Source organism: Crocodylus porosus, unplaced genomic scaffold, assembly GCF_001723895.1.
Source record: "Crocodylus porosus isolate Cpor-Errol unplaced genomic scaffold, CroPor_comp1, whole genome shotgun sequence".
NCBI lineage: Eukaryota > Metazoa > Chordata > Crocodylia > Crocodylidae > Crocodylus > Crocodylus porosus.
In genome coordinates, this window is record NW_017728932.1 from 14603778 (window position 1) to 14625265 (window position 21488).

At 37.8% G+C, this 21488-nt stretch overlaps 1 protein-coding gene across 2 annotated transcripts; it reads right to left on the reverse strand.

The window, feature by feature from the left end:
* Positions 1–232: 232 nt before the first annotated feature.
* Positions 233–21464, reverse strand: LOC109317166. Of its 2 annotated transcripts, XM_019545682.1 has the most exons (8): positions 20874–21464; positions 19146–19293; positions 18098–18261; positions 13231–13412; positions 7929–7986; positions 4164–4316; positions 2530–2730; positions 233–425 (listed from the first exon to the last, which is right to left on the reverse strand). In XM_019545682.1, exons 2-8 carry the CDS (start codon positions 19249–19251, stop codon positions 366–368), a joined length of 924 nt encoding a protein of 307 aa, XP_019401227.1. In that variant the 5' UTR covers positions 19252–19293; positions 20874–21464; the 3' UTR covers positions 233–365. The 2 variants fall into 2 exon arrangements, with proteins under 2 accessions (XP_019401227.1, XP_019401228.1); XM_019545683.1 differs by lacking the exon at positions 20874–21464 and having other exon boundaries at positions 19146–20867.
* Positions 21465–21488: the final 24 nt, after the last annotated feature.

Sequence of the window (21488 nt, forward strand, 5' to 3'; positions counted from 1 at the left end):
GCTGCTCTGGGTAAGATAATTTTCCCATATTTCCTAAAACAATATGTTTACAGAAAATCTTTTTAATCAACTGATGCTGACAGCTTGATAGCCCCGATTAAATGGGAGTCTCAAACTTATTATGACAAAAGTACCTTTTGAATCAGCAGGAAATGGAGCAAAATGTTCTGTACTGTAAGAATATATAATTTGTGCCCTTTATTTGGAGAAGAAAGTGATTTCTGTGTAAAAGACAATTTGGAGTTTGTTTATAATTAAAAAAAATCAATTACAGCTATATAATTCAGGCAAAATTCATATCACATACACTTAGGTTTTATCAAGAGTTTGAAAAACATTTAAAAAAAATTGATATCCAATATTCTTCACCTTTGAAGAAAGTGCTCAGAAAGAGGACCATAACCTGCATTTAAGAGGGCTGTTTCTTGTAAATAGATATAATATTTGTTAAGCTGGTTGGATAAATTAGAATGGATTGTAAATAAAAGTGTGTGTGTGTGTGTGTGTGTGTGTGCACGCGTGCGTGTGTGCGCACTAATGCAAATATACTTATGTTAAACTCTTGTTACTCCGTGGAGGCCCTACTGCAGACTTTTGATAACTGAACATTGCCCTACATTTAGAAGTAACTATATATGGTTTTTTTACCAAGTTTGTTTAGTCTTTTATATCAGATTTGAAGGTGAAGGATTATCTACGATAAAATATACACATGGACCATGTGGCTTGACACTGCAGCACAAAACGTGGCCATTAACAGTTGTTTCAGACTGAACCAACATAAACATCCGAGATATTCCTAATTGTATACTATAAAAGACTCATTAGAATTCACCTCCCTAATCTGACATCACACGCAGAAGGAACTCCACTCAGAAAGGTAAGATCCTTTCCCCTATAACAGTTACAATCAATCAGATGAAAAAACTGAACTATCAGTATAACATTGTTTCCAAGTACAAAGAAATTAATGTAGAAATTTTGCATCTGCATTAACTGAGTCAATTCAGAGTATATTTCATTCCATTTGTGAGGCCCTACAGATTTCCTATGTTGTTCTGGATTTTGTTTTGTTTTTGTTTTTTGTTAAATATTTACATGCAGTCTGTTCCTGATGCATCTACTAACTAACCAGACATTATTATTTACTTGTATTAACATAGTGCTTATAGACTTCAATCAGGACCAGAACCCTCTTGTGCTGAGTGTTGTATAAATATAGAGTGAAAGAGAGCCTGTGGTTATTTTATTTTCTGTGGGTCCTGAGAAGCAGAAAATTCAAGTCAATTAAAAGCAGTAAAAAATGCTGAGAGCAGAAGACTGGATGCTGTTTGAGATATGTTAAAGGAGCAGATTTCCTTTACCTTCATCAGCAGTATTTCCTCATTCTCTCCTATTGAAAAAGTCCTAGAGCTTTCTGAATAGCATAGTGGTGGAAAGCTGTAACTTTGTCAGAATGCGCTAATTCATGATACTAAAGATGCTATTGCTCTATTATAGAAAAATCAAAAGGTCCCTGTCAACAAATGCTTCAGCACCTTCACGACTTCTAGAGTCAGCTTATTGTGGCATGCCTAGCTTCCTAAATCCTTCCTGCTTTGTGGGTGGTAGGGACTAGAAGGCATTGCGTCGTAAGATTAAATTTTGCTTAGCCATGAACCCCCTAATTGGTCATGTTACGTTCAGCATCAGTTGATAAAATATTCAGTGCCAGTAAAGTAAAAAACCAAGACTGTAAATTGAAACAAATCAAGTCCAAGTAAAGTGCACAACTGTGTCTTTTATAAGACCATAAGCTATTCAAACCCATATAGGATGTGCATTTTGGAGGAATAGTCTCAGCCCCAAACCTGAGGCCAGCCCTGGGCCAAACAATGTCTTTATATACAGAGGTTTCACACGGTCTCATGACTTGTGGAAATGTTGAAGTTCTCTTGGGAGACCTCACTATTTGTGCCAGGTTTCCAGAGGTGCTAGAATTTATGAGTTTTGTTGTTTTCCCCACCCTCCCAAGAAAATTGCAGAATTTTTGAGAAGGAAGCACAGTTATCTGCCCACAGTGGACGGATTATTACAACAGCAAGCTTGCACCAACTTAGTAAATAAAAATTAATTCCCTAACACAATAAAAAAAGAAGTGTGCATCTTAAGTTAAAATTAAGAGCCTGGTCCTCTTGGAAGAATGCAAGTAAGTGGTAAAAAGCAATTCTTTGCATCCAAAGTTGTTTGTTCAAAGCCTGTTCTGATATCTTACAGTGACTTCCCAACCATAATGTATCCTGACCATTTTACCTAACATCTTTTCTTTGTTTTTAAACTATTCCCAAAATGAATATGTTCCTGAAAAAATGTAAGGAAGCAAAATGATCTATTTAAGTATATATGAGAAGAGCATTTGGAGAAGTGCCCCTTATGTTATAAAAGTAGATAAACAACAACTGTATTTGAGGATACACATGACTTCATAGCAAAACCTTGAAAAAATGTTAAATCCACTATTATTTTTTTTAGAAACTTTTGGACGCTTACCATAAGGCTGTAAAAAGTGTTTCCCATTGCTTCCTTGTAAAGATACTCTTGCTGACGATATTCAGGGCTATTTCGTCCCAGTTTTTTTAATTTTTTATCCATGGTTTGCAAAACAAGCTCTGAAACTTCTTTGCCACTCTTGCTTGCTTGAGTACCCAAAAATTTATTTGTTTTGTCAACAGTTAGAAGGTTGTTCAGAACCTTAGTTTTAAGAGGTAAAGTAGGTATGCATTGCCTCAATGTTACTATATGTGAAGCGATGACTCTTCTCCCTTTTCCTTACTCCCACCCTGCAAAAGGACTTGATTAAAGGTACACTGTCACTACACTTTTTTGGGGGTCAATTTAAATCCAGTATCTGACAGAGAATCTTTTAAGTGGCATCTCTTTGAAAAGTTAAGTACTTTTTTTAAAACTCATTTTAATGTTGATAAACACCACTTTAATGGAAAATGTCACTGCTTCTTCTAGTCAGTAAAACTGACAGAATGCAATGCTATCAAATGCACAAAATAATCACACTGAAAATTTACATGTTCTGGTATAGCAGTCTAAAATATAAAACTTGCAAATATAGAATGTAGCAATATTTTCAGCCAATGGTTATGTGCAGAGTGGCTGGGTCACTAATTGTAGACAACACATGACATATAAATATGTTTATCCTGTTTTTGTAAGAAAGATTAAGCAAGCATCATTGTGTTTGTGGCTAAAATGCTAAATTTGCATGCCCCTGTTGCAGCTTGACTTTCCTGTACTCTAAGTAACTATAATTTAGACATTCCATTGCAAGACACTAGAAGCAGATCTGAGTGAACACATTATTGCCAGGAATTTATGATGACGACTGAAGATGCTTCTCTGCAGGAGAAGCTTAAACTGATTTAATAGGTGTCTGTTTAGAAACTGATTTGGTTAATACAAAAGGCTGTGTGAAAATCCATATTTTGTTTTAAATCATGTTTATTGCAGTTTAATTTAGTCCAACTAGGATTTAGTGCTAAAATGAGATAAAAAATGCTTAAATAAAAATAAGTCTCCTCGTAGGGGTTTGCATGAGTTTGAAAAGAAACTGCAATTAAACCAGTAAACTTACTCATTTAGACAAGGCAATTTAATAGGATGGATAGGTAATACTGATTCTTCCAATCCTCATGTATATGGATTGAAAATGATTAACAATAATAGATAAGTAAATTGAACAAAAACAATACCTTTGAATCCAAAATTATTTAAACAAAACTAATTTAAAAGCAACATAATTTAATTTGCAACGGGTATAGATGTACATTTCTCAAAACTTGCTATTATGAACTTCAGTATGTGAGAGAATATCCTAGGAAGCCAACTCAAAAGTATGGAGGTGTCAGACAAAATAGAAAGGAACGGATGCAGAAAGATGTTGATTTGGTTTCATCAAATGTAGAAATGGTAAATGATGATGAGAGAGGGGATGCTGCAACCAGATGATACAATATGAAAGCAAAAAGGAAAATGACTGTAGGTAATCCTTTAGGAGATCAAAAGAGATCTAAAGAAGGAAAGCAGGAAGGACAGTAAAGTAGTAGTTCCATAGGTAAAAGAATCAGTATAATGTACGAATAACTTTATGATGTATAAAAATTTTAACTTACAGGGAGCTTGTAATGCTCATCTTCAAAATAGTGACCATCCCAAACCTCAAGAATAACACTTCCATACATAGGCAAAAGTTTTAATGCCTTTTTCTTTATATTTTCAGCCATAACATCCTTCACTGGCTGAGAGATTACAAACTGCAGAAATTCCTGAAAAATATGTGGGACAAAAAATTTCTCCGAGAAAAATATTAAACATGAAATGCCTCCCCCCACCTATAAACTTGCATAATTCGCCTTTAGAATTCAAATTTCTGTTCTGAAAGTTAAATGGAAGATTTCACAAAGCATATTATCACTTTTCTGGCTATTTTATGTAACAGTATTGTTTGGTAGATAATGAGCAGGTTTTTCTCTCTTTAGTAACCATTTTGGATGAATCCAGATCTATTTGTCTATAGAAACACAAACAAAATCTTGATATATTTCAGAGGTTTTGCTGTTGTTTTTTTTACAGTCGATAAATATAACTTCAATGCCACAACTTCACAGTAATGAGGCACATACAAGAAACCTCAACTGAAATCCTCTGCAAATTTGTGGGCACAGTGAACACACTTTTGCACAGATAGCAGCAAGAAACATAACTCCATCTAAAATGTTTAAATCAGAAGATTTTATTTTAAACATAGTAATAAATCTAGTGCAATAAAAAATGTGCTAGAGCAATATCTCATAAATATAATGATGCTTTTCAGATGTTTGTTATTCAATACAACAGAAAGAATGTACTGTTTCATCTTGCCAAATGGCATCAGACACCATCATAATAGAGATAGTAAGAGCCCACTGAGAGACTGTTTAGTCTCAATTTCTTGATACTGGGTTGATAAAATTCTTTTTTAGATGTTGTTGCATATCAATCAATTTTTCATACAATAAATATATGCTGCATGGTACAACTGCATAGAATCTTGATTCATAACAATAATCCCACTGATTTCAATTAGGAATATTCACAAAAATAAAGATTACTCATATACAAGGGTTACAAGATCAAATAAGTATTGATTAGAAACTACTGGACACTCAGGACTGGGAATATTTCTGTGATTTAGTCTGCAAACCACTGGAGCTCCTATGTACCATAGCAAGTCACTGTCAATGAGTCTGCTCCAATGAGCAGCAGTACTATTACATACTAGTTATCGTCACTTTCCTGCTGCTCCTTCAGTGCCTCCTGCTGGCTATTTCACTAATGTTCATCTCAAAGGAGGCTGATGTGATCACTCACCACTACAGCAGAATCAAAGTACTGAAGTGACTTAGAGGATGACACTACCCACATAGGCCAGGTACAGATACTGCACTTTTACCAGTATAAGTGATCAGAAACCCATCTATACCCATAACAGAACAGAAGTTCAGCACACAGACAAGCTGAAAAATGGTGGAATCTGGTCTAAGATTTACCACCTCCCCCCACCACAAAGGGCAAATGTGTGTTCTGTTTAGTACTAATCTAAACTTGCAGAAAATCGTGCAACTGTGAGGAGAGTCCCAATCACAGTAACAGAGATACCACGGCACTTTCAGAGCCACTGCTGCCTCCGGAATGGTGGAGGGAACTGGCAGAAAGGTATTTCCAGTCCCGGAGCAGGACAGCAGAGGAGGGTCACCAGCAAGTTGGGCAACAGGATGCTTCAGGCTCCGGCAGCTGACAGAGTCCCAAGTCCTCCAGCAGGCGGAGAAGAGGAGCCCGCCAATTGGAGGTGGCTGGAGGACCACTGACAGGAACCTGACCAAAGAATGCTGGGGAATAGTGAGGACTTGGAGAGCACAAGCAAGTGTCAACAAGGACCATAAATGGGCCAGACCACAGTAAGAAGGCAGCACAACCAGAGAGTGAAGTAACAGTCCTAACTGATTTGACCCCGGTGAGTGTTATATGGGTGACTACCTGATGAGCTTTACAGGGCACTCTCTCTGAACCAGTCCATATAAGTGGAGGTAACTTGACTTGCGTTACTGAGTAAGAGACTTCTATTTGGCTTCATATAAACTGATCAAGAATGTGGGCACTAGAAATCATGGATAAGTTAATTCATGCTGCAAATTGATGAACTTGTTAAGAGGCTGATGTAGTGAGAGAGTGGGTCGACCTTGTTGTGTACCAATTAGTCTGAGCTGGCAGCCTAGCAGTACCTGAATAATTTGAATTCTTTTCAGACATAATCCCTGTCTTTCTTCCACCTAGCCATCTAGACACTAACCATCTTCTGTGGTGTGGGCAAGGGCGGGATGTAAGGGGAGGAGGAGCTCCATGAAGGACTCCCTGGGAAGGGCTCAGAGCGATTGTCGGCCTCCCTATCTCCAACTCCCAGCTAGACTCAAAGTATCATCAAGACATAACAGGCAAGGGCAAAACATCCGAGACAGAGGATTGTGACAATCCCTGACTATTTCCCAGACAGAGCACTCAAGCAGAACATCTGGGGGGTGAGGCCCCCCAACCCTACAGTAAAACATCTTGACAGTGCTCATAGATGTGCTCGGGGGGGAGGTTGTTTTAAATCAGAGCGGTTCCTGGAAAGCCCCTCTAATTAAAACACCTCATTTTCATGCATATTAAGCCTCCTGCATTTCAAAATGGACATGGAGGCACTTTGACTAAAGCTCATTCAACAAGTTTTAGTTAAAATGGCCCTATGGCCATTTTGAAACATGGGACGCTTAATACATGCAATGATGAGGTACATTGGAGCATTCTAATTAGAATGCTCCAATGTATCGGAGCACATCTATAGGCACCCAGTGAATCTAAATGTAGGAGACCTGAAAGCCTGAGCTCAGAATGAGTGCAGATTCCAGGCAAAACATTAATTTGCAACTGATATTTAGGAATGGAGTTGTACAGGCACCTTAACATGTTAGGGTGAGGGAGAATCCTTTAGTTCTCAATTAATGACCCTAACTTTTTAAATTAATGATCTGAGGCAAGTTAAAATTATACAGGCAGACCATTACAAAGCTGGGTCATACTTGCTTGGATGCCAGGCATCTACACCATAAAAGTTCCTGCAGTAAAGAAATTATTTTCTACGCTGTGCAGATTTATTAGTGTTGGCAATGTTATAAAAATACCCTGCACCATTATTGCTTACAAAGGTGCCACTTCAATACTACTGCAGTTTAAGAACTTTTCTACCAAGAATAAGTTAGGGGGAAAAAAGTACGAAACACCTCTCCTGGCTGAGAGAACCTAATAGATGGATCCAATGAAAAACCTGACAGAATTAGTGATTGGCCAAGTGCCAGATACAGAGGCAGTTCCATAGCTGCTATAATTATATGCAGCAGAGACAGCCAAGAGGTCACATAAAAGGAGAGAGAGGAAGCCAACCGCAGAGCAGGGCATTCCATTGACATCTGGGTCCTGCAAATGCCAGCAGCTGGATTACATGCTGCCACTCTCCTGGTGTATTTCAAAGTGGTGCATAAGAATATATGTGCATTTTGGTCCTCATTCTCTGCTGCCTCTTATCTTGGCTTACATATACCCTGCACAGTGCAGTAAATGACTGCAAAAGTTGCAAGAAGGTAGAGAATCAACGCTGAATTCTGTATTTCAAATGGAAAGGACTGACTGGGTAGAATATTTGTGAACACAAATCTAAAGGAGAGCCACAGCATTTTACTAACACATCACAGGCTACTACTTAAGCATGAATAAATTTGTACATTATGAGATCCCATGTCTTCCTTGAGCCAGAAACATTTGTAAGAGAGAAAAAAAGTCTCCTCTTCCTCTTGAATACTTACTATGCTTGGAGAACCCTGAAACAATGGAACACTGTGCACCCCACACCACACGTAGCCTCTGAAAAAGAAATAAGGGAAAGAATGTCCAAAATATGCAATCTGTTTCTCTTGCATAATTTTACTATTAATACAATGGCATAAACAGAGCTGCAATTTAATTAGATGATAACTGGAGGGGTTTTGTGTTTATGAGGTAATAAATATATCTTGGACTAATAAACTCTCCAAGGCTGAAATGTTTAATTAATCTAGGATATAAAGATTATAAAGTTAGCAGGAGGCAACCTCAACTATTATGCTGAGATGTCTATTGATTCAATATTTTGAGACATACAGATAATTGGGGTTCTTCTGTCAAATGGATTAGATCAGAAATGGAGACAGTCACAACGGTTGTGGGCAAAGGAATGGTAAGTTTAGAATTAGTCCAAGTACAACAATTTTATATTCTTATAATTGGTAAATACTTTTGAACAGTGAGATGCCAGAGACTGTACATCACTTCTGAGCTCTCACTGACTGAGTGAGAGATGAGGTGAAAAAGACACTTGAGTTTTGAGATCTGGAATCAGGAAGTCTTGTGTTTTAATCCCAGCTCCAACACTATCATTCTCTTTGGCCTGGGACAAGTCATTTCACCTCTTTCTTTCTAAATAATGCTTACGCCCCCCCGGGAATTATGAGAAAAACTTAGAAAAGTTTGGGAAATTTTCTGACCATGAAATGTCCTACGTAAGTGTTAAGTAATATAGTTCGTTATAATGAATCTTTCTTATCTTTGGACTGCAGAGTCAGGAAAGATATGCTGTTGAGAACGCTAGATAATTACTAGTAAATGAATCCCTTCTTTCTTCTACCAGCTTAACCTTTTCTTGTTCACTGATGGCTGTTCAATTTACAGGACTTAACATTTTAATGGGCAGATGGACTGGCAAAGAAATATATTCTTAATGAACAAAACAGTACACAATGTAGTGTACTTTTACATTTAATTGCATCAGTTCATTACCTCCTAAATTACAAATCATTGCAAACATATCCAGCACATTATGGCCTTTGGCTTCCAAAGTGATATTTAAATTGAGATGAAGGGGTGGATTCTTCCATAAGAGGTAAACAGTTCTTATCCTATCCTCATGGAACATCCCCGAACAGCCCTGGTGGTCTGCCTGTCTAGGCCAGCGATTCTCAACCAGGGTGCCAAAGATCCCTTGAAGAGTACTACAGAGTGATTCACAACATACACCCAGAGATTTCACCTAGGAATCCAAAGTGTCAAAAAAATGTTGACCTGTTGTGGACATTCCAAGTTGTCTGCAACAGAAAAATTGTTCTATTTTTCAGTAGTCAACCCCACCACTCCGCCCCCTTCCCCTCCCCCTCCGCCCCAACAAAAACACAAATGAAAACTAAGAGCTGGCATTTGCCAAGGGGTGCATTGAGTCTAAAAGTTGAGAACCACTGCTCTGTGCTTTCCTTCTCCTGGACCCACCTGCAACATAAATATCATATAATAGAGAACCACTTTTACTGTACATCCCATTACATTTTTATTTTCTTAACACTACTCCAAAGACTTCTTGCCTAGTACAGCATGTCAAGGATTTAGAAACTAACCATTCATTGCTTAAGGATTTCTCTCTCAAACAGCTGTGCCAAGAAGTCACAGGAATCAAACTGCAGTTCTGTGAGCAGCATAATCTATTCACTTGTCCTCGGGTGGTTACAATTACTGCTTTACAAATTGCAGCATAGTCCACTCCGTTTAAGCTGCATCTCTCAGTTACTTTAAAAATATCAACTTCCCAGGCAGGCAAGAACGAGAAGCAAGTTCAGCCCTAACACAGGTAATGACAACTGAAGTGAAAGACCAAGACTGCTTATGCCACGGCTATATTTCATCTTGAAAGTTGTGCAAAGAGTGAGATTGGAGAGCAAATACTTTGTATCACTCAACAGCACCTTTTCATGTGATGAGGGAGCTATACCGACAGACTCGAAAAAGGAAGCTTATCTACACTTCAGCTGTATAATGATAGTTACCATGACACTAACAGAAGAAAAGGACAGGACAAGACAGGACAGGACAGGAAGATCCCTGGCACTTCAAAAGTACAGTGGAAGTGCTGCTGTTAGGGAAAATAAGTGTTACATAATAGATCTTTGGGTAAGGCAGAAACCTGCTTCTCAACACCAGCCTGTGTTATGGGGTGGCAGTAAGAAAGACACACTGCTGAAGGTTTCTATATATAAATGTTAAATAGATATAAAATGATGCTTGTAAATTCATGTAAGTGATTCCTGTTTAATGGCTGAGGGTTTAGTGGATTTCTTTTCTGGCTGTGGAGGCTAAGAGCAAAGACCTCTGGATTTAGTCTTGTAAAAATCTTTCTCCATAATGAATGGAAGACAATGATGACAGCCATTTCCAACACTCCAGCATTTTAATTCTCAAGCTTATACACTCTCTGCAAATGAAACAAGCAACTGATCTAACTTTCTAATATTAAATCTCTAGGCAGCATGTTATTCATACAGTTTATGTAGATGTCTTTACCCTCTGGAAAAACAAAGTTTAAGAAAAATGTCTTTATCTTCGGGGAACATTTTAAGTCTCAGGATAACTGCATTAGGTAATCTAAGTCTATTACTTTGTATCTGACATTTTATTACTAGATTGGTAATAGGAAATTACCAAATAAAATTGGTATTTTACTTGGTAATTTTTTTCCGTGGGTCTTGGCTAATATGAAAGACGGTGATCATCAAATTTATTCAAGTTTTCCTGTCAACAACATCATTAACCAAATCCCTCAATTTCAGAGTAAATAAAAGCATCTGGGTTTCTAGCACAGCAAGACTGACTTGCATATTTAAGTCTCATATATAGATGAATTTGCACTGGACCAAATTTGCATATTAATGAAGGACTAATTGCTCTTTGCAGTCAATGTTATGCAAATGAATTTACTACTCTCTGTACAATTTTCATAATGTTTGGAAAGATCCAAAAAATGCAAAACTTTAAAAAAGTATGCATATCTGAGAGACTGAAAATAAATAATATTCCAACTATATCACATCGCCTTATATTACATTTTCATACTACTTACCCTTTAATGTTTTTGCTTTATTTTAACATCTTCCTACAAAAAATACCCAATTCATAGGAAAACTTGAGTTTTTCCTTTCCTCTCTGTCTCTTACAGCCCTTCAGCATTTAACAGCTTGTGACTACCCATTATAACATCTTGTTTCCAGCTGGAAGGATAGTGAGCTGACTCTAAATGCTGAGTTTTGGGGCTATGTTTTGTATTTGCTAAACAATTATTTCATTCCTGTCTACCTTCCTCTTCCCATAGGCTTATTAAAAGTATCCAGTTTATGACTGTCAACTGGTTCTCGCCTTAAAAGTGCATTTCACATGCATTTTTCTCCAAGAAAAATGGAAATAAACACTATAAACATTGAACAAACATAAATGGTTCAGTGTTATGCACTGTCAAGTGCATGCCTCCATTCAGTGTCTCACTCCAAGTTGAAATGTAATGCATTAGAGGATGAAGGAAAGTACATGGAGGAAGAGAGAGAGACACAGATAAGCAAAGAGAAAGAAGATGATGAAAGAAATGGAGGAATATCATGAGGCAAAGGGAAAGACGACAGAGAAGGACTGGCAAGAACTGGTGCAGATGACAAAGGAAATGGAGCTAGAAGGTGAGAGCACGATTCGTTGCGTAAATTCACATCTAGATCAAAAGAGTAAAGTGAAGCGTAACAAACTGAGTTTAACAGGAGAAAAAAATGAAAGAGGAAAAATATTTCACCAACAAGCACAACAGAAAACCAAAAGATACTGAGGTACACTGGAGAATGGAAGATGAGAAAAGATACTATAAACAGACAGAGATAAGATATAAGAGATAAGATATCTAAGTAGCAATACTTTAACTGTGAAGGCCTTTAGGAATAGATATTGGAGATGATCTAGATAGATAGATAGATAGCTAAAAAGGATGGCGCACAGCGCAATACATGCCGTCTTTTGTTTCATAAACACTTGTTTATTGCTAAGTACTGGTATTTGATATCTCCACAGACATCTATTGTCCGTCCACGAGAAACTAGGGCTGGTTATTTAAAAAAAAAATTACTAGTTATTTAAAACTAATACATATTTTCAATCCCATAACAAAGTTGTCTGAATATCTGGGTATCGACAGGTTTGTTGGTCATGCACACTGAATGCATCAAGTAATATTTTTCCATAGAGTGATGAAGAAGAATTACTTGAAGGGAGACTTCAAGAAAGTAGCCCTCTGGATCTGTATCTATAAAAGTTTCATCCATTGCAAAATTACAGAACATCTATTAATGTTTTTAATCTCATTATTCAGCATTGGTTTTGAGTGTTGCAAAGTGGATGTGGACATCCTGCACTCTAGAGATCTCCTGTTCTGTAATACTCTTCAAATTAAATCTCAAGACTATGTCCCCCTGTAACTAGCTATTATAGTCCCACCTTAATTTGGAAAAGGGCTGGTTTACTAGACACACTTTAGAGTTAATCAGTGTAATCTCAGTTCTAGAAACCACATATAATTAGCCATATTGCTTTCTTGTCAAAGAACTTCAAGATTCTGTGATTTTAATTTTTAACCAAATCCATGAATTTTGATATTCAGAAGCCTTTCCATACGAGTAAAAGGAAGTAGTGACAAATAATACAACTGTTTGCACGGAAAATCTGAAGAGTGTAAATTAAAACCTAGGATACATGAGAGGCTACCAACGATCCAGAATGTAATAGTGCCATTGCAGCAATATAAAAGGACCAGCTTAATTATTTTTCCATGGAAATTTTTAGCAAACTAGAGAATACTGATTTTTTCTTTGGTTATATAAAAAACAACAACAAAAAACACCTAGAGAGAATTAAAGCTGGTTTGCATTCACAAAGGATAATGCTGACTCAGAACAGCATGCTAAAATAATATGACTATTTTGCAGATGAAGAATTGAAGCATAAAGTGACTTGACCACAGGACTCAGGAAGACTGTGACAAACTGAAAACTGAACCCATATCTCCAGAGCCCTTAGTCAATAACTCAGCCCTGAGTCTGAGTCACTCCTTGTCACTTCATCTATACAGCAGTTGGCTTTCCTTTTCATGTTTGAGAACATGACATGATCCTGTAATTCTTGTCACCTTTGTTTTCTGAAGATATCTTCAGGTTTAGAGAGAACTATAAACTACTGCTACATAATCATCACCATCACCATCACCGGAGTGATATTTACCTGTCAAAGAGCAGAATGACAGTCCATCCTAATTGTGATGGTGCGTTAAGATCCAGGACCTGGCCAGGACAAGCTATTACTTCTCCTGGCCTTTGTCCACTTGGGTCTGGAACATAAACAGCATTCAAGCCATACACTTGAACTAACAGTACACAGTGAGCATCAAGATAAGGATGCAGTACCTACAACAAAATAGAGTACTTGCAAGAGATGGGGCTGGCTTAACAATTAAAAAATACTGAATCAAAGAATTACTCTAAAAGGACTCTGAAATCCCTTGGCTCATCTTCAGAAGACAAGTCCACTCAACCCCTGAATAAAGTTAAAATGACCAGGTTTAATTAGGATTATTGGTCCCAACAAGGACACTCCTCCAGAGAGATAGATCGTACTTTTGAAAGAGCTACCTGGATACCATGTGAAGAATTGCTGCAGTAAAAAAGAGAATCCCCACAAATTGTACACCATTAGTTATGAGATACCAGCCTTCCCTGGAACCTGTACAGAAAATCCTCAAAAAACCGCAACCCATACTAGAAGAAGACCCAACTCTTAAGAGAGATTTTTCCAGAACCACCCATCCTAGCCTTTAAACAAGCACCAAACCTTGCCAACCTCATCACCAGAAGCAAACTTCCTATGGCTCAAAGTACACTGAATGACCATGCTGGGACAAAAAGTGTAAAACTTGACAACATCTCTCCACCACTCCCACAATAACTACACCCCACGTCAGAACCATCACCATTCCTGGACTTTACACCTGCACTTCCAGAAATGTAATGTAGCTCATTCAGCGCACTAAATACTCTGTTGGAAAATATATAAGATAAGCCAAACAACAACTGTGTACCAGAATGAACACAGGCTGAAAAAAATATCAAAGACAAAGATACCCAATTGCACCTGCGGGTGCACACTTCTCACAAGACAACTACTCTTCCTCCAATTTCTCAGTTCTAATCCTCAAAGGGAATTTACAAAACACCTTTTACAGACAAGCCTACAAACTTCACTTCATCAGTCTACAAAAAATCATGGACTAAATATAGACATTCGATTTATGGCACATTATAACCTGCCTGCCATCTGATCACCCCAGGTAACCTGTCTGCATTTTACCAGCTACATTCTTCTATCACCAGTTCAACTTTCTCTCTCCCCGCACCTGTCTCATACCTATTGTCTCCCATCCCTCTGAGCCTCACTGCCACGCACCTGCATTTTCACAGACCTGCATTTTACATATCGGTTTCTGTCCTACCTAGGAGAGGACATAATTCACCAGCAGACTCTCCCTGTGTCTAAAGAAGGGTGTTTTTGCCTGAAGCTTGCAAAGAACAATTTTTCCAACTATTTAGTTGGTCTAATAAAAGATATCACATCTACACAAAGAACCTTGTCTGCCAGGTTTAATTAGCTACTTGGTATTATAATGTAGGTACATTCATTATTAGGGATGGAAGAAGTTACATGAGGAATGCAATCCAAAACTTCACAAATAAAATTTCTACCAAAGAAATACACAAACTGAAAAATTGATAGGACATAAACACTCCTCTATGGAAATTCTTAAGACTGGTATAGAATGAGTGTGAGAAATATAATGAAGGTTGTCTATTGAGAACTTTCTGCCTTTCAGAATTTTAAATCCCCCAATATATTGAACAACTCTGTGCAAGAAAATCACAAGTGCAACTGTTTCTCAATACTCCACTTTACATTCATCCAGTAAAACAGCTGTTTTTTTCTAATTTTTAAGCTGATGATTTGATCATGACAAATTACTATTCCTTAACAATCGAAAGAGCTAAAAATGCCTCCTCACCAATTTCTTGGAATCACCACAGCTTAGCAAACTCCTGTGAGGCAACTGATCAAGGTTTTGACTCTTTTACTTCAGAGACAGTTCTCAGCACCTAAGTGTATTTTAACAGCTACTTCTTTGCAGAACAGATGTTGTAAGTTTCGTGGGTACTATAAATATTAAGACCCAAACAGTACATGTTAGGAAGCTGTTCTCATTAATTTTTAACTCTCAGTTTGTGAATGAGGAGGATTTAGTCCTATAACAAGATTTAGAATATATATGGAATTGCTGAGAGATTTTACCTGCTTGGATGTATTTAATTTTTCATAATGAAAATCAGTATCAGTCTAATTTTGGAACTTGCTGCTAATAATTATGTGGAGGGTTATTGTTATGATTATAAAATAAATTGCAAGTATGTAAACATTATATATTAGGGATACTAAAAGAGATATTATGTTTTAAACAGCTTTTGGAAAAATTATTGCCCTGGAATCTCTTGCTAATAGTTTTATCACTTGCTTTCCCTTTTAGCATCTTAAAATATTACCAAATGATAGTTTTTTAGACTAGAAGACAGGATATCAGACTTTCCATTCCTGAACACTAAGGTTGTTTTTGCAGTAAAGTTCAAATGCCCTATAAAATAAACAAGTCAGTATAAACCAATGCATCCACTACGGATTTATTTTATTCATAACAAAATAACAATCTAATGATAGGTATAATCAATTCAATGAGAAGCTTAATGACTTAAATATATCAAAAGGCCAATGAAAGTTAATATACAGTGATTAAATAACAATAATCTGTGAGAAAAAGGCACACAACTTTCAATTTAATTATCCTCAGGTAATGTAACTGAAAAAACAAGCTTTTCAATATTTTTCAAAGCAAGCTGCCTTCCAACATATTGAAAGTTCTGAAGGGGGAGGTAAATGAATCATTTAACTAAACTGCTTTTGAGATAAAGTTTTTGGTTTGGCTTTTTATTAAATTCTGTATTTTAGAGCCTCCTGGCAGTGCCAATATTGCTGAAACAGGATGTCAGCTGCAACAACAGCAACCTTAGAAAGCAATGCCATAAACTGTAAATCAGTTTTGTCTTCCTTTAATATTGGCTTAACAATAAAGGAATAACTTTGCTGTTTAATATTTAAACAGCATAATTATTCCTGTAGGGCTAAGTCTGGAAGTGCCCTGCACTGGCATATAATGCCCAACAACACAGCAAACAATCCGGTTTTTTTGCGTCGGGTGGAGCTCATCACAGTTCCTGCATGCTAGAGGAGAAATTTCAACAGGGATCTCTGAAGGGAAAATGGATCTCTTTCATCTGCATGGGTCAGGTCAGTGAGTGAAGTGACAGAGTTTATCTATGTAGTTTAAATCTCATGAAAGTAGGGAAACCACAAACACCATCCACTACAACTGCTCAATCAGTTGCAGGTGGCCATGGTCTGGCCATACTGGATGCTTAGCTCCTGAAACACAGACATGAAGACCGCTTTCTTCAGCATTGTTGTGTTGCAGTGCAGATCATACCAGATTGCTCACTGCATTGGTAGACACCACCAGAAAGGCTGCATAATGAATGCTTAGACAGACAGATTGATTGGGATAAGACTTATATTTGTGACGTAAATAGTCAATCCATGAATTCAACAGTTAACTCAAGTTTAGAGAGAGGAACAGATCCTATGAAAAATGATCTCCAGAATCTTGCATTAATTATAATAGTTATTGTCAACATGTGCTAGCAACATTAGGGTGCTTTAGAAAGCTGAGGATGTTTTCTTATTACTTCAGTATGTCCAGGAAGCTGTCTTACATGTAAGCTGAGAGGAACCTGTGCTGTAGCAGGGAAAATTCTCATAACTTTGAGGAAATGTATGGCTCAGGGAAAATATTAATCTCCACTTAGAGATGACTGTCAAGATGACTACTGCGTAACAGCACAAGGGATGCTTAGGGAATGTAATATGGCCTAAATTATGGCTTTGGGATCCACTGGAACTGGTATGTGTCTCAGTGGTGGTGAATATAGGTATTATGCCTACAGATGCCATAACAACTTGGGAAACGATGAAACACACTAGAGATATGCATAGATTGCAGTCAAAAGTATAACTGCAGCTCATGTAGAAATACCCAACCTAGCTTTAAAATAACTAGCCCATATACCATTAATTATGTAGGTGCAACAGCGTAAGTTCAGCACACACAACAAAACCCAGCTGGGACCTCAGGCAGCACGGTGTTATGGCTACAGTAGTCTCATTATTCGAGCTGGCCTACTGAAAGCTAGTTTGGGTGAGTCTATTCAAGCTGCAGGCAGAGCTTTGAGTGTACTGCAGACATACACTTGGTAAGTAACTATCAGGTACCCTTAATAGGGATTGACAAGAGCCACTTCCAAGTAGTGATCCCTGGTAGTGTCTCTGACAGCCAAGAGCTCCTGAATTGACAAAAACATCGAAGTCCAAAAAGAGGAAGTTACAGACACCGTTTTTGTCATATAAAAGACGGTACTCTTAATCATAGGCAGACCATTCCATCCCATCTACAATGCCATAAAAATTATAATATGAAAAAATGTATGAATAGTTAGAATGTTAACTGCTGTTGAACCCAAATCCACATTACTGTCTATACAGATTACTAGAAAGCGGCATCCTTTTTTTCTATCAACTGCAGCCCTTACTAACAATATCAAATTAATTTTGGTAATAAAGCATATTAATGTCCAAATGCAAATGGAGACAGATCTAATTCAAGCCAGTGGGAAACTGGTCACTAGTGGAAATAAGACTGTTTGTCTTTCCTCCTGGTCTATAACACACTAATTGCTCGATCAAATTCAAGTGCCAGGTAACAGTTGGTAGAGAAAACCGAACCAGATTTGTACTATGATAGGTTATTAGCTCAAATGGTACCCTGTGACCTCACAGCAGTCTGTTTATGCATTAATGATGAACTGAAAAATATTGGTGAATCTGTCTTTCATAGAAAGACAGATCTGCAGGCAGCAAAGGCAAAGTGTTACTTACTACGTACCCTGGATGGATCAGTCCAGATTGGTGATCTCTGCTGACCTGTGAAATCAAGTTGGCATGTTAGGAATTTTTCTTCTCCTCCCCACTGTTGAGGTAACTCAGGCAAATGCATGCTTGCAGCTCTCTTAAGGACTCTGGCTAACACGTTTACATAATAGCCATCAGCTGCATAAAAAGAGGTACTGCTGAAGGTTAACTGACACATGTTTGTGGACAGAATATAACAAGATCATCCGTTTTGCTGCTTACAACAGTTATGTTAAAGTTAAATAGATTGTCAGTGGTCTAGGTTGTAGCCGTGTTGGTCTAAGGACATAGGCAGACCCAAAGAACACTTGTCTGCCTATAAATTGTCAGTGAAACAAACCTGGCCTTTTTGAGGCAAATGCTGTTCACAGAACAAAGTCGAAGCTATAGAGTAGCATTTGCTAAGGGATCTAGTTAGAGCTCAGGGGCAGTAGCTACACTTCCTGAGGCAGCTGGAGGAATGGCAAAAGGAACAGTTCAGCTGGTCCCACCCAGAAACAAATTCTTGCTTGCTGGGATGCTAGGAGCTCTGTCGAGTGCATTTCTGCATATATGCTGAGGTACCAGTCCTGTGTGCTGGCTCCCACAATCCTCCCTGTACAGCAAAATCACTCAGTTCCAGTAGGATGACAGGGCTGGCAGATGTTGCCCCTTTAAAACTCAGGTGTGTGGATTTTATATTCCTTGTCTATTAAATTCTTGTTACTGGGGATAAGACCTACTGCAATCATAACTGTTTTTAAACATCAAATCAAATTCCTCTTTCTTGCTCACTCTCTCCCCAGCCATAATTCTAATTAACTATATTGTTTCATTTTACTTTAGTATTCTAGTTTATTGCTATACATTTTTCTGAGGAACAGGCAGTAAAGGAACTCTATAAAGCAACAAAACAAAATTAGAGAGGATGCAAAATATACAGATTTACCACCATAGAAAATATGTTGATGATAGGTTGTTTTTTTTTTGTTTTTTTTTAAGAAATAATATTTCTTATTATTTCTTTTAGTATCTATCATTACCTTTAAGTCTAAAAGCCTGTTTGACCTTTATGCGGATGCCTGCTTCCTGCCCATAACGGACAGCATGATGTATGTTGAGGTACTTTGGAACCTGTTGTGGTTTCATCTAGTCTTTCCACATACCAGGTTTCCAAATGGTCAAGTGTAACTGCAGAAACAAACTCTGGCACCTTACATACAAAACACTAATTGAAGAAACACTGGTTTGATAACATCGTCAGGACAACAATTGTCAAAGTTTGGTATCTAACAGTGAATGCCTAATTCTTCATTCTGATGCTTAAATCAGTGCTTAAACATCCAAGTTCCACAGCAAGTATACAACTGCAGAACTGAGAGACTTAAACTAGGAACTTGTAGCACATTAATTGTTAATTAAAATCTAAGGGTAAGGTTTATCAAAGAAACATTTATAAAAAAAATCTATCTTACCACACTTCCTTCTAGTAGTACTAAAGAACAGCATAGGAAAAAGAGTTATTTTAATTTCCTAATTAATTAGCTAATTGACTTATTAATTATTCCTATAAATGCACACTACTCAGTAAAAAGCAACATGCCAATTCTACTCACAGAAACCTGTACTCAGCTCCCCTGAATATTGGATTCATGGGAGCTATATCTGAGTGTCTGAGGCATTTGGCTCAGTTTGTAATAAATTACAAAGAGAGCTTAGCTATGTATATCATCCTAATGGATGACGCTTTATAAATCAAATAATATGAGGAAGAGTTTGACAATTTGGGGAATATTTCTTTGCACAGCTTATAGCTTCTGCTTGATATTAGAGACTCTCTACATGTGTGCATACTCCATTTTGAGTTTGGGGCTTAGTTGCCCTATTGGCATTTGCCTTCTTTGCTAAAATCCACAGGAGGCAACAGGAGCAATTCGTGTGCTTGACATAGAGCTAGCAAAGGAGAAAGGTTAACCATGATGATCATCCTATTCAAATAAAGCACCCTCATGCAAAGAGATAGCTACTACCTAGGGCAAATTAGCTTTTAAAGTCTGAATTCTAAGAGAGGGTAACTAAGAAATGGATCACCTGGCGTGGGCTTAATCACCAGAAAAGGCTGATAAAGGAATAGCCCAGCTAAGATTATGAGAGAGACTCTTCACTGGTCATTTTAAAGTAAGCTGGGAAAGAGGCAGAAGAGAGCAGAAGTACAAAAGTGGCTGCAGAAAGAGGGACATCATAATTCAGGGAAGCAGCCATGAACACGCAGAGGATCTGGGGTTTTTTAGAAGCCTCTGACCCAAACAAAATAGCACTCCAGTGAAGAAAGTGAGACCAGAAAATGTGCTTAAGTATTTTATGGTTTTGTGTAAATCTGTGTATGTCTTGTGCTAGCTGAAATAAAGAGTAACTGGTCTTGAAATCTTTAGGAAGCTGACATGTCTGCCTTCTTCCACTATCACATCTCTGAAGAAGTTAAGTATAATCATAAGGGATGGCCCCAGCAGTGGAGCTCTGAGAGAGCATACTTTACCTTCTGGAAAGTCTAGGGTGATCAACCCTGATACAGGGAGGTCTAGGACAACTGGATTGCAATTTCCCTTTCTGCTTAATGATAATAAACAGAGAGCCCTTACCAAGGAAGTGGACCCGAGGTAGGAGTCAGGGCTGCCAAAGGAAGCGGAGCACATAGGTCTACTGTGATGAGGTTTCAGTTACAAAATAAGACAAAGAATTTGTGAACAGCTATCAACCATTTATTTTCATACCTCTGCCTTGTTCTTTGTCAGTTAAGTATGTTGTCATGTCTTGTACAAGTTTTGGGAAGCTGTTGTCCTTTTGAAAGCTCAATATGATCTCTAGCTCTGAATTACCGGGCTTTGCATCATTGGAGAAGTAATATCCTGTCAAGTAGCTTGGTGCAGTCACTGAAAAACACTGTTAAACTGTAGGACTCTCGTATGAACTGGTAAAAGGACTCCAGAGAAATTAAACAGGTGCAATCAGCAAGGATCTCTCAGCTGGAGCAAATCTTTGTCAAAGCAAATGAATAAATATACAGTAAACAAAGTTATATATAGCATAGATTCCTTAATGTAGGCTTCACCTGGGCTTCAGCACCTGGCCACGCAGCCCTGCCTTCCTACTTTCTCCTCTTTCCATCTCTCAACAAGCCCTCCTCTGAGCACCTGGGCAAAGAGAAGGGCAGGTGAAGATGGAATTAATCCCTTATATACTGGGTACCATTTCATGCTTTTGCACCCTGTTACTTCACTCCTAAAAAAATGGATTTCAAGCAGCCTAGGAACCATCCCCAGACACACTTTCTCTTGATTAGAGTTTAAAGGATGTGGTGTTGCCATGTGCTACTACATTGTAACACT

Bases quoted from the DNA above. Each gene is read 5' to 3' on its own strand.
- LOC109317166 (XM_019545682.1), bottom strand. From the start codon at position 19,251: ATGAAACCACAACAGGTTCCAAAGTACCTCAACATACATCATGCTGTC. The intron at 7,987-13,230 runs GTAAATATCACT...TTTCTTTTTCAG, and splicing joins GTCATTCTGCTCTTTGACAG to AGGCTACGTGTGGTGTGGGG. The intron at 426-2,529 runs GTAAGCGTCCAA...ATCTATTTACAA, and splicing joins ACACTTTTTACAGCCTTATG to GAAACAGCCCTCTTAAATGC.